The sequence below is a fragment of the Hyperolius riggenbachi genome, chromosome 2, assembly GCF_040937935.1.
Source record: "Hyperolius riggenbachi isolate aHypRig1 chromosome 2, aHypRig1.pri, whole genome shotgun sequence".
Classification (NCBI taxonomy): Eukaryota; Metazoa; Chordata; class Amphibia; order Anura; family Hyperoliidae; genus Hyperolius; species Hyperolius riggenbachi.
The window spans coordinates 316,715,978-316,729,198 of record NC_090647.1 but is presented as its reverse complement, the minus strand read 5'-3'; the positions used below and the strand labels follow the sequence as shown (position 1 = coordinate 316,729,198).

The following is a 13,221-nucleotide window of genomic DNA, read 5'->3' as shown; positions in this document are numbered from 1 at the left end:
ACATTGAAAGTGGGACTGTTGTGTTTCACTGACAATTCCTACTTTACATGCAACTGACTTGAAATCGAGCCAGACAAGCTGTTTAATTAACCATCTAATTAATCAGCAACCTTAATATAGATATGATCGCTGGGAAAAAGGAAGAAAGACCGTAATACATAGAACACTAACAGTGCTTTATGGAGGGAAATTTTTTTTGCTAAGTACAATGGTGCTTCTCATTGACCAATTATGGCAGAATAATAATTATATTTCACAAATCGAGCAGGTAGTCATGGGAGCACTTGACAAAGTGCAGCAGAACATACTTTTTATTCAACCAACATTTTATATAACACTTACAAAATTGTGATCTGCAACCTGACAATCGGCATATTGGGTGCAGGCAGGAGGAACAGCCAAGTGCCACCATCAATCCCTTTTTTAGGGTTGATCTTGCCTGAGCCGAATATGCCAATTTGTGTACCACAAATTGTGAAGTTTTTTTATTGAAAAACATTACTATAACACTAAGTCTAGGCTCTTGCCGCATAAGCCCATCCCTGGCCCTGTCCTCCACCTGCCCGAACGGTTACACATGCGCAGTAGCCAAAACACACGGACACAGGGACAGAAGAATGGCACAGGGACAGAGGGGTTTTTATTATATAGGATGATGATTTAATAAAAAGCAGGTACTTGTGCTGGACTATAGTATAAATTGCTCCCATGGCTCTGCTCTGTGAACATATAATGTAATCAGCATGTACTGGCACTGTTAGTCCAAGTACAAATGTGGGAATTTGCATGGAAAGCCATTAATTGACGCTCATCTTTAGTATTTTAATATATAGAAGCTTCACAAGAGTAATTCCCTATTCCAAAGCTTGCTATTCATCTGTGGGGGCCTCTTCATGGATGTGTAACATTATGTACTATCTCAGCAGACAGTCAATGTACACTTTCTAAACTACCCATACAAGAATCATTTTTTTCCCAGCGGATCCGATCACTTTGAATTGATTTGCCAGTAGTCTTGCCACTGCCAGCTTTCCAAGTCATTTACATCCGATTTCTATTGGACAGCTCAGCAGTCATCACCATGGTTGGGAGTGGTGATAACGTTTTTTCTCTGATTAGGCTGTGGGTTAGTTGGCACACTGCACATTTGTTGCTCTGCATCAAACAGTCCATGGCTAGCATGACAGTATTTGGGTTGATGTTTGAGTGGAGCAATTAAGGAGAATCGATTATTTGTATGATTTGGTCACAACCATCTCCTAAAGGCTTGTTTGGTTCCTTCAAGTAAAAAGCAATACATTTTCTGTAGAGAAATACCTGCAATCCTCAATCTTTTAATGGACAAATTACTTTTATACAAGCAGTCAGCCTTGCAGACATTAAAACAAACTGTGACCATTAGATCTATCTAATTGAATGGCTTGGATTGTGTTAGTAACAGTGTCATTTTCCATTTAGGATGTAAAAGTATCATCACATGACTCTTCCTCACCTACTGTCAATGGAGATCAAGTACAGGTTTGTATACATTAGCATTGTGTGTGTGTGTTTGTTTCTCCCTGAGCTGTATTAGATAAAATTAGCATTTTTTTGTTATGGAAATAGCTGGATTGGCTCCTTAGGGCAGCTCCAGTTTTCACATTGAACAACTTAGGGGAATCTGTCATTGTTTCTGAAAAAGTTCACCTGCAGAATCGCTATGAAATGTAATAAAAAGCTGAAGGGAGAGAGCGCCCTCTTGTGACCACCTCTTAATATTACATTCTTGTCTTTACTCTGAGATTAATCAAGTCTTAAAATGTGGCGTTTTTCTTTGGCCGAGTGGAGTTCTGCAAAACGTATTTACAAACTCCAGTATATGTAGACACACTGATCACTATTTGCACAAAAATGTTCAAGCCTGATATTCTCACCGATCTGGTGCCCCTTTTACTCCCTGTGCATGTTGGCTCCCGCCGGTTCTGTTCTTAACCTGCATGTTCAACCAAGACGTATTGCTGTTTATTTCACTGCCTTCTGTAGTAATTTTTTTCCTTTATTAATAATTGTTTTTATTTGTCTTCTTTTAATTTCCTTCCACGACCTTGCAGCAACCTGCTGAAAAAGAGGATGACATAGTACGCATGAGGAAGGTTAGCAGTGTCTGTTAACGTATTTGTTAGTCAGTTGCATACAAGGGTGGCAGAACCTACATTTTTTTTATTGGACAGAATAAAGACTACAGCAAAACCCTATATCTCATTGCCTAGGTAGTAGATTAGTTGGGCAACTCATTGGCCAGAAAAATTAGAAACAATGCTCATTCAATATAGGACCCTTATAGAGTCATTGTGCCCACCGGACTTAGGGCTTGTGAGGGAATGGTGTAGTTATTTACCTAGCTACTGTTTTCCATGCCGTGGTAGACTAAATTGCTATTTGTCAGTGTAGTGATGCACATAAAAGCACCATCTTTCTTACATAGGTGTGAGGTTTTATTTATGCTTACAAGGAATTTCCCACTTTACAACTATTCAAGTGGCTCCAATACAGAAATATTGGGCTATTATGTAATGTTACACATTTCTACCCTTTGCATAGTAGCCCACTATGTGTTGGCAACTGTTACTCTATACAGTAGAGAAATGAGGGAATAGCAGGTCTGAGTCTTCTAGATATTTGTGACTTTATAGCGTTTGTAGTAGTGAAAGAGGCTTGTGAGTCATATGAATTGTTAGTATTGCGTGGAGCATTTGTGTATAAATAGATCTGGAATGTCATAAAAGTTTTCAAGCTTGTCCTAGTGGATTTCACTTGCAGTAAGAGCTCACACAATATTATTTCAGAAATGTCCATCTCTAATTATGAATACCTTTTATGGCAATTTGAATTGATGCTGCTTATTTCATTTGCACGCATCTTAAGAATATATGACCGTGTTACATTTATATCATTTTTAGATTTCTTTTTATAAAAGGTCCAACGAGTTAATCCCACCAGCTATTTTGGGCTATGTCAGAATGGTTTTTTTTTTTTATATTGTTGAAAAGAAGATGCAGAACATTTATACAACCCCTTTTCTCCTGGTGGACTCAAAAGCGCCAGAACTACAGCCACTTGGGGCACGCTGCACGGAGAACCATTAGAGACCCTTGCCCAAAGACTCCTTACTGTTTTACATATTGACTTGAGCTGGGATTCGAACCCTGGTCAAAGGCTATAATCTCGCATCAAATAGAAAAAACACCATGGCGTTATTCCTTGATAAGGAGGGACCTTTGCCTTATATGGGGTAGCGTGGGTAGAGCAGGCAGGTAAATAGAATTGCGGCTATTGTAATTTATTATAGCATAGAGAGTTAGTGTCCTTGACACCAACTTTAAATGACTGGATTTTCGTTTAACTAAAGAAGAATCTTTATTTTAGTTAGAGGGTGTAGGAGTTATTGAGGGATAACTTAGGGAATTTTAGACTGGAGAAGCGTTAGAATCTCCGCCCTTTTTGTTTTCTTACTATTGCTGTCTGTCTCTTCACTGAGGAGATTTTGTTGGTTAAAGGGATATGAATTCCAAAATGGTACATTTATCGCCAAAAAGTGAAGTGAATACACCCCTTCCCATTTGGTGATTGCTGTGGAAAATGTAAGAGGTGTAGGTGTTGAGTCATGTTAAACATGCGAGCACATGGATGGATGATTTACTTTCAGACCGTTCCGGATTTGAACATACATTATTATTATAAACAGTTTTTTTTTGTTTTTTTTATGGGGGGGGTGTCAATGTGCTTTGACCTACCTACAACATTTTTAATACTGTAACAACAAAAATATGTAGTTACAATCAGTACAGTATGTTCTGCACATGAGAACACAACTTTGTATGTATGAGATGTTGGTGAGTCGAGTTGCTTGTAATTAGGGGACTATCTGTGTATTATCAGGTTATGATACACACAGCATAGTGTGGTGGCAAATCAGTAGATGCTACACCTAGGTAGCGAGTTGTACATTTCTTCATCAGTTTCCTGTTAGGATAGGAATACTGTTCTCAGCTTAGTATGGAGTCTGTAGCTTTACAGTTTGCAGTCCGTAAATATTTTAAAAAAAAAAAAATTGGTCTGTTGGTTCTATGCGCTACATATGACATTCCAGCAATATTTTAGAGATTAACAATTCTGTGGAAGATTTCTGACATCAGTGAATTAACAGAGCCTATGTAAATTCAGCCGGTTAGTTCAGTATTCTGGGGTAGACAGGCTTCGCCCCTTCTTAGCTTTACATTTTTTGTGGGTTCAGAATAAATGCCTTTGATTAATTTTTCTCATTTGTTCACCAACTTTACTACAATCTGTTTTCAATTTATATGGAATTTCTACTTATTTTGTTCACTTCACAGAAAAGAGCAAAGAAACTAGAGGGGGAAAACATTTATATCAGGCATAGCAATTTAATGTTGGAGGTTGGTATAACTTCTTGCAGTCTGTAACAACGTGTTTTGTGAACTTTTTCTTTCATTTTTATTTTGTGTAATTCGTTGCAGAAGCGCCTGCAAGCTTTGTCAGCATGTTTATTTTTTTGCATGCGTGTTTTTTTGTGACCTAACATGTTGCATGTTCTCCAAAGTACTTAACATACATTTATGTGTGGAGCTCATTCCGCTTATTTCTGTGGATTTTGCTTGTTTTTAAGGAGATTTTTGTAGTGGTGAAGACCGTTTCTGGCCTTGCTTTCTGTGTTACATTTTTGTGCTTAGAAGTGATTACACAGCTCTGTGTGTATGTGTGCTTCCGCCTTCTTCTAATACAAATTCCAGTCATCGCCAAACCTATTCAAAACAAATACCTACAATGCCGTACAGCTTTAACCGCTTTAAATCGCTTTTTCCTTATCACTTAAATACTTGATGGAGATGTAAAATCCTATAGACCCGTTTTGCTCATTGCCTAATTGATGCTAGGTCTACACAAGTGAGATTAATTTTCTTAGGATCAAGAGCTTTAACTCCTTGTATAATGCCACATTCACAAACCACCTTTTACAAATGCCTACAAGGACTTATCAGTCTTGCATATGAAGCACTGCCGTAGGAGCTCACATCAGCCTTATTGTTAGATGTATCAAAGCCATCAGGCAGATAGAGATTACTAAATGACGGTGCAAGCCTCACTTGGAAAGGATGCAAGAAAATAATGTATCTGTCCTTCAGCACATCATTAGCTTGACTTGTGTGTTCCGTGGAATACAGAGGAGATTCCCAATTGTGATGTTTGCTTTGGCCCCCACAGGCCAGATTTATCAAAGCATTACCGCCAGTTTTTTCTTCTTAAACAGTTCTAACCAGCAGGGGGGCTGCTCTACATAATTATAAGAAACTTCTTAAATCCTATGTAGTAGCAACAGTTTAGCGTGAATTTCTAGAGCTGCACTACAGTTAAGTGCAAATCCATCCCTAAACTGTCGCAGATTAAGAAGTGCTTAATAGCAGTTCTGCACATAGTGTAGCAGTGCAGGCTGGGCATGATTTGTGAAAGGCTCCTCCCACCTACTGATTTCCTCACCCACAGCCTGCCGGTATCAATACAGCAGATGTATTGGTTACCTTGGCAACAGCAATTTCCCTTACACACTGCACTGTCTGAGAGACCTTCCCAACTCCTCCTATTTTACAACAGTTTTAAAAGGAAACTGCACTCTATCTAGTTATTTCTTAAGATGCCTGAGACAGTTCTGCATGGATTTCTAAAAACCTACCAATATTTTGTCTCTGACATTCTTGATAAATGTCCCCCAGTGGCTCTCTGTGATCACCCCATGTTTTTGTCCCCTACTTCCCTTGCATCTATAGCCCAAATAGGCTGTGACAAATAAAAAGAAGCAAAAAAGCCAAGTCTAGACCAATAACTCTACAACTGCTTTTGCTCTTAAAGATAACCCGAGGTGGGTTTGTAGAATGTTATCTGCATACAGAGACTGGATCTGCCTATACAGCCCAGCCTCTGTTGCTATCCCAAACCCCCCTAAGGTCCCCCTGCACTGTGCAATCCCTCATAAATCACAGCCACGCTGCTGACAAACAGCTTGTCAGAGCTGGCTGTGTTTATCTCTATAGTGTCAGTCTGCTGCTCTCCCCGCCTCCTGCAGAACTCCGGTCCCCGCCTGCATCCCTTCCCTCCCTGCTGATTGGAGGGAAGGGACGGGGGCAGGGACCGGAGCTTTGCAGGAGGCGGGGGAGCAGCTGAGACTGACACTACAGATGTAAACACTGCCTCACAGCACGGCTGTGATTTATGGGTGATTGCAGAGTGCAGGGGGACCTTAGGGGGGTTTGGGATAGCAACAGAGGCTGGGCTGTATAGGCAGATCCAGCCACTGTATGCAGATAACATTCTTTAAACACACCTCGGGTTCTCTTTAAGGTACCCATTAATGATAAAATCCTGATTGTACAATAATAACAAATCTATGTAGTATAGGGGTAAACAAAGTGAATATAATTTGAATAGATACTTCAGGCATGCTCTAATTTTAAAGACTGTAGAATATTGTACAATCAAGATTGTATCAATGGGCACCCTTAAAGTGACACTGAAGTGAAAAAAAACTTATAATGTAATGATTTGTATGTGTAGTACTGATAATTAATAGAACATTAGTAGCAAAGAAAATAGTCTCACATTTTACATTTTTAGAAATATAGCTTTTATTTATAACATTGCAAAATTCTTTAATATTTGCAATTACAAGCCACACTGTATTTTAAACTATAACACAAGCAGAGTTAATGACCCTTTCAACTTCCCAGGAGTAAAAATGTTATCTTAATCCAGGGGCGTAACTAGAAATCACAGGGCCCCCTGTGAAAATTTGGATGCGCCGTGCCCCCCTCCCTGCCTATGTAGGTGGCCATGCTCTCCCCTCATGCTGCGATCCCTCCTGCCCCCCAAAACGGCCCTGGGCGCCCCCCACCGGTGCAGGGGCTGCAGCCCCTATTGTTATGCCCTGTCTTAAGGGACCCTTACACCTAACGATTTTCCTGCCGATATACAGCAGATTCGATCACTGTGATCGAATCCGCTGTGAAATCGTTGCGCAAACGCTGACAGAACGATCGATTTCCGTCCGAAATTAATCGTTCCCGTCGATCTGTCCGTGCGGAAGATTTCGCTCGATCGCCGGCGGGTCGGGAGTGCGTCGATATTGGCGTTCGAATGCCCGACGACCGATGCTAGCGGCAATACATTACCTGCTTCGGCCGGCGCGTGTCCCCCGGTCTCCGCTGTCCTTTCTCTTCTCCGTGCTTTAGCTTCACTAAACTTCCTGTCCCGGTAGGAAGTTTAAACAGTAGAGCGCCCTCTACTGTTTAAACTTTCCCGGCAGGAAGTTCAGTGAAGCTGGAGGAGCCGAGCACGGAGAAGACAGCGGAGACCAGGGGACACGCGCCAGCTGGAGCAGTTAATGTATGCGGGGGAAGGGGGCAGCGGCAGCTCCACAGATTGTGATCGGTTTCATGCTGAAATCGATTCACAGTCTGTTTGCAGTAAAGGCAGCCATACGATCCCTCTCTGATCAGATTCGATCAGAAAGGGATCTATCTGTTGGTCGGATCTGATGGCAAATCGACCAGTGTATGGCCACCTTTAATCTATCTAAGTGCTAGTGATTTGAAAAAGCGCTTGCTAATGCAATGCTATGGGGGATTTTTATAAAATCACATTCCTCAAGTGGGATCACACTCATAGCATTACATTAGCAAGAGCTTTTCAAATCACAAAGCGCTCAAAAAAGCGCTCCTAGTGGGTTCCAGGCCTCTGCTTCCTTGATGTATAAATGCTTCAGAAAGCAGCTACCAAATTGGTCACAGAGCTCAGATAAGCTCTTTTGCATAGATTACGAAAGTTTCTTAACTCTCCCTGTACTGGAAACAATATCTATGTTGCTAATCTTCTGTTTCTTAGCTGTACTACACATACAAATCATTATATCATAAGTTTATTTTCACTTCAGATTCCCTTTAAAGGGAACCTAAACTGAGGATATGGATTTTTCCTTTTAAAATAAAACCAGTTGCCTTATGCTGGGAATACACGGTTCGTTTTTGCCTTCGCTTAAACCTTCGTTTCGATTGTGCCTTTTGTCCTTTTCGATCCCGAAATAATCAGTCATACGGTTAATATCACCACCCACGGTTTCGTTTTTTTTTCCGATTCTGATGGTTTCGTTTTTCCAATGATCGAAGGCTGCAAAGAAACGAAACGAAAATCCCTTTTTACAGGGACGGACTAGCATAAACGAATATATAATCGATCTGAACAGCCATCAAGCCTACCAATGGCTCGATTAGATGGATAAAGAGAGATAATATCAAACATGTTCGATCACTAGTCGTTCGTTTTTGGGGTCTATTAATCGAAACTATAATGAGATTATGACTATTTTCACATACGTTTTCAACACTCGATTCGTTTACCGAACGAATCGAAGGTTTAAACGAAGGCAAAAACGAACCGTGTATTCCCAGCATTAGACTCCTGCTGATTCTGGTTCTCTGATACTTTTAGCCACAGCCCCTCAATAAGCAGGATGTTTCAGGTGTGTGATTCAGCCACTGTTGCAGCCAAAGATCAGCAGGACTGCCAGGCAACTGGTATTGTTTAAAAGCCTTCCTCTCAGTTAAGGTTCCCTTTAAGCAAATGTTGGCAACTCTGTCTACATTATTCCTGTGTTTTAGTTCCTTGGATGTTAGTAAATAAAATGATAGCCTTATTTAGGCACATTAGCCTTCACTTAACATTACATGGTCAACCACTGTTTGGTTGCACTATCCACTGAGCACTAAATAGTAAAGATGCAAATTTCATTATGGTCTCTTCAGGGAACTTGTTTCAGTAAATTTTGTAATACACTATTGGCTGTTTACTACATCAAGGAGTTATCAATATCTTTGTTAGTTAATACACTGCAACAATAGATGTTTGATCAGATTACTACAGATAACTGGTCAAGTATCAATCAGAATGCCACAACTACTTGCTGTGTACTGCTCAGTGCAGTACAAAGCTATGCGGCTGTCAGTCTTGTGCCACTTTAACGGCTGCATTTCCTATCGTTACCCCTGTATATTAGTGGGAAAAATATCTCATTTATTTAATACTATATGACTAGAACTGCATAAAACAAGATAAAACAGTATAAAACACAAAGGACAAAAAAAATGCCCTAATAGAGTGATAACCTATGCATTACACCACCCCATTATAAGGATGTAATACCATCCCCCATAAGGATAGTTTAAGTCAAAAAATTGTCACTTAAGTAAAATAAATGTATACAATGCTGTCATTTAAAAAAAAAAAAAATCTGTACATAATATCAAATGGAGACAGTGATAATAATGAAAACCATGTGAAACATATGTACACCTACTGTGGCAGATGATGAAAAATATATGTACATATTGAGAATAATAAAGAAAAGGTCCCATGAATCGGGGAATCCTCTGGCAGTATTGGCTAAATTGCCACTGTACCACGTGTTATGTGGGTGACTGCCACCTACTTGAGAGCCCCATCAGGTTTTGCAGTAAAACATTTACATTTTTTGTAGCATATTAGAAAGGGTCAGCTATGGCTTCAATAGCCATGGGGATGGATGTGGGCCTCTCCATCAGTTTCTTCTTTTTTGCTTAGAGTGCTTGTCTGCCACTAAACACATTACCGGCTACAAGCTTTGGCTACATTGTGTCCCTGACTTTCAGCATTGTGTCCTCAGTGTGCCCCAGGATTTTTGCGTCTACCCCTCCAGCTGCTTACCATTCTTCTTTTCTTTGCCTCCCTTGTTCTCCTTTCTTCACCTGATCTCTCCTGTATGCTTGTATACATTTCCATATTCTCACTCCACACTGCTATTCCGACTGTTCCCCCTCCCAAAAACTTCTCAGGACTTAGAGAAGACTCAGGAAGAGATAATCCGTCACCATGCCAGTATCCGTGAGCTGAAGAAAAGTTTTATGGAGTCAGTGCCTGCACCACGCCCCAGTGAGTGGGACAAACGCCTTTCTACCCACTCTCCATTCCGTACCCTCAGTTTCAATGGACAGGTCCAAACTGGCACTGATGGGGTAAGTTTGAATACAACCATAGAACATTACTGTTATGGTTTTAGAAACCGTAAGCATGTATCTATAATCATTATGTTTGTCATTTGCTTGTCTTGTTTACAAACTTACAACTGTCAGAACCTTTGAAACTGAGGAGTTTTAAGTGGGCAGCATCACCGTATTGAATTTAAGTTTGCAATTCTTTATTAATGTAAATTTTAAATTGGCCTTTAAAGTTTACAAACCCTCCCCCCCCCCCCACACCATTTGCACAGAAGAATGACACAGTGGGTGGTGTCTTCCCCCCCCCCCTCATTTATGTCACATGTAAGAGAGGCGACAGTAAAAAGGGTGCTTTAGATAGCCGCTTGTAGAATGTCGGTAAAATTACCAATGTTGTACTACCTGCCCCCTTCCCCCAACCATGTGCCAAACCTTAATCCCTAAGGACCTATCCCTCACTCCTAACACTTAAGACCCCCCCCCCCCTCTGACCCCCAATACCCAGACTGCTGACCCCCAATATTTTTTCCAACGTTAAAGGACGCGATTAGCGGCTATAAATGGTAAATAACGAACATTTGTGCCTATAAACTGTAAATGTCGGACACCCAAATTACCGTTTCTACATTGCAGCCTATGGCGGCACTGTTTTTTACCTAGTAGATGAGTGGGGCAGGAAGTAATGGAAATGTTATTATTGCAGTCTGTGTCTCCTAAGACGACTTGTCCCTGTCCTTTAAAATGCATGAGAGAGAGAGAGAGTGATATTCTGCTCAATGTAAATATAGACCGCAATAAAAATGTTGCAGATGTCTTAAAAAAATTCTTGCTGGGCCCCAAAGGCTGTAAATAGTGTTAGGGATTAGTGATGTTTTAAGCTAGCACTCTGAAACAATGGTTACTAGTACATAAAATGCTGATTTTAGCACACACAAAAAAATAGCAAAAGAATACAATATTTAAGCATTAATTGAAATAACGAATATACACACGACACCGTTTACAGTCAGCTCTTCCTACTCCACTCACTACAGCTTGTTCAGAGCAGAGGAAGCTGACAAACTGCAAACTGCATAGATTAATATTATTATTGATTTGTATAGGGCCAGCATCTTCTGTAGCGCTAATGTTGGTATTTTTGCAGCACTTGCCCTGTTCTGTTACTGTACTGAATCCCATATCTGTCGCTTATTAGTTTTATGCAAACAAAAATGTAGTCCTAATATTACCCATTTCACTGCGCTGATAGGTACAGTTGAGAAACACTCCGATTAAACAAGAGGTGGTGCGCTATCTAAAATCCTTCAATAAAGCCTAAAACATATCAGCTACTGTAGGTCTGAGGGTATACCTTGAAAACACAGGAATTGATAATGGCGGATATATTTTGTACGGTGAAATAATTGATGCGAAGTGCTGCTCTTATTACATTTAATAGTTGCACACTATCATAGTATATTTATTCTCAGTGATCCTCCTGATAAAGACAGCCCTTTTCATGGCTGCAATAACACACTGTGCTGAGGATTGGGTTATAGTTATAGGCTGTAAGCTCTGTAACTACTCGCAGTCTTTACAGCAAGAAGGTCCGCACCAATCCAGGATTCCAAACAGTAGCTTTATTTAGGACGTATCCAATATAAGATTTTGCACATGCATCAAAATGCTAACATGTTTCGAGCTATCTCAGCTCTTAATCATAGCAGTCTTTGTTATGAATAGTCCTCATATTGCAGTGAGAAATCGTTTAAAAAAAATATGGGAACTCTTCAGTAGGCTTTCTTCATGACTATGAATATGCTGTTAGTAATATTTTACTCACTTTGTTTAGTTTAGTGTAAAACTAGTACAGCACAAACCTCAACAGTAACCCAATTGGACTTCATATGCTTTTAAGTGTTTTAGTAGATATCACGTTATCTTAGGTAAAAAATGGGGATTCAATGCCATGTACCAAATTATATTGTGCAGCTATGATAAAATGCAGAAACTGCATTGGGAGTATTTCCTATATGTTGCATTTTTGTTTTTATAATGCCTTTTTTATATTTATAAATATCTCTGTAGTAAGAGAAAATGTACACATTGTTTTCTTTATTCAGTAATACAGCCAATCATCAGCAACATTTCTTAATTTGTAATTATTTCCTATAATAGCAGCAACTCACAATTGTTAACTGTTAATTAATTAAGCACTTGCCAGACAAACAAATACTTACCTAAGGAGAGGGAGTCCCAGTGAGGCTTCCCTCGACTTCCTCCGTCAGGACATTTCTGCTGATTGCAGCCATATTCCTATTCTGGCATGAGCGCAGCTTTCTGCACAGACCCCCATCAGATTACTGACAGTCCCTTGTTTGTAATCTTTAGAGGGTTTGCACTCATTGACAGGGGAACGGAGGGCTCAGAGGGATTCTGAGGCTTCCTGCTCTTAGAGAAGTATGTGATTTTGTTCCTGAGCTTTGGCTCTGGTACACTTTGATGACGTGCACGAAAAATAATCTGTATATATGTAGATTGCACTATGCTTGTGTACTGCCTTGCAGAAATATTTTCACCCTTTACCAATTCTTTTAAGTTCTGTAGTTCCCTCTTGCAGCTTTTTCAGGCAATGTATTAGTAGTTTGGTTAACTGAGTAGTGGCCCAAGCTATGATGCTGCAGATTTTATACTTACCCAGGGCTTCCTCCAGCCCCATAAGCACGTCTGAGTCCCTCGCTGACCTCCTGCGGTCTGCCATTCAGCCGCAATCAGCCCCTGTAACTGGTTCAGTCGCGTCAGTCTGGGTCTCCTGTGCATGCTTGGACCTCCCGTGCCCATTTGTCCCAGTTATTTCCATGTTTAAATTATGCCCCTAGTACAGTGTATGGCGAGAATATATTATTTTGAAATAAAGGTGTATTTTTTTTTTTGTTTTGTGGGTTTTTTTGTACCCGGTCAATAATTACAAGCCCTTATTTGCCTAAATAACAGTAACATACCCTTATGACATACATAGTAAAAGGCAACAGTCCTTAACATAACTGTTTTTTTTTTCTTTTATACTGTTACTTTTTCTCTCTTTTTTTAGCAAGTGTTTTATTTTGGTAACTATGGTGGTGTAAGTTGGGGGGAGTTTATTTTATTTATATAGTGTAACATGTAG

General features: G+C 40.1%; 1 protein-coding gene across 18 annotated transcripts in view; it reads left to right on the top strand.

Moving 5' to 3' along the window:
* EPB41 (erythrocyte membrane protein band 4.1) overlaps window positions 1-13,221 on the top strand; it is a 228,181-nt gene that overhangs the window by 192,709 nt on the left and 22,251 nt on the right. For 13 of the 18 annotated variants that reach the window (XM_068269163.1, XM_068269169.1, XM_068269168.1 and 10 more), the window contains 4 exons: window positions 1,459-1,518; window positions 2,091-2,132; window positions 4,374-4,436; window positions 9,915-10,094. In XM_068269163.1, coding sequence (XP_068125264.1) covers window positions 1,459-1,518; window positions 2,091-2,132; window positions 4,374-4,436; window positions 9,915-10,094 — 345 coding nt within the window. The remainder of the gene's footprint in view (window positions 1-1,458; window positions 1,519-2,090; window positions 2,133-4,373; window positions 4,437-9,914; window positions 10,095-13,221) is intronic. The other 5 variants (XM_068269172.1, XM_068269174.1, XM_068269177.1 and 2 more) reach the window with 5 other exon arrangements.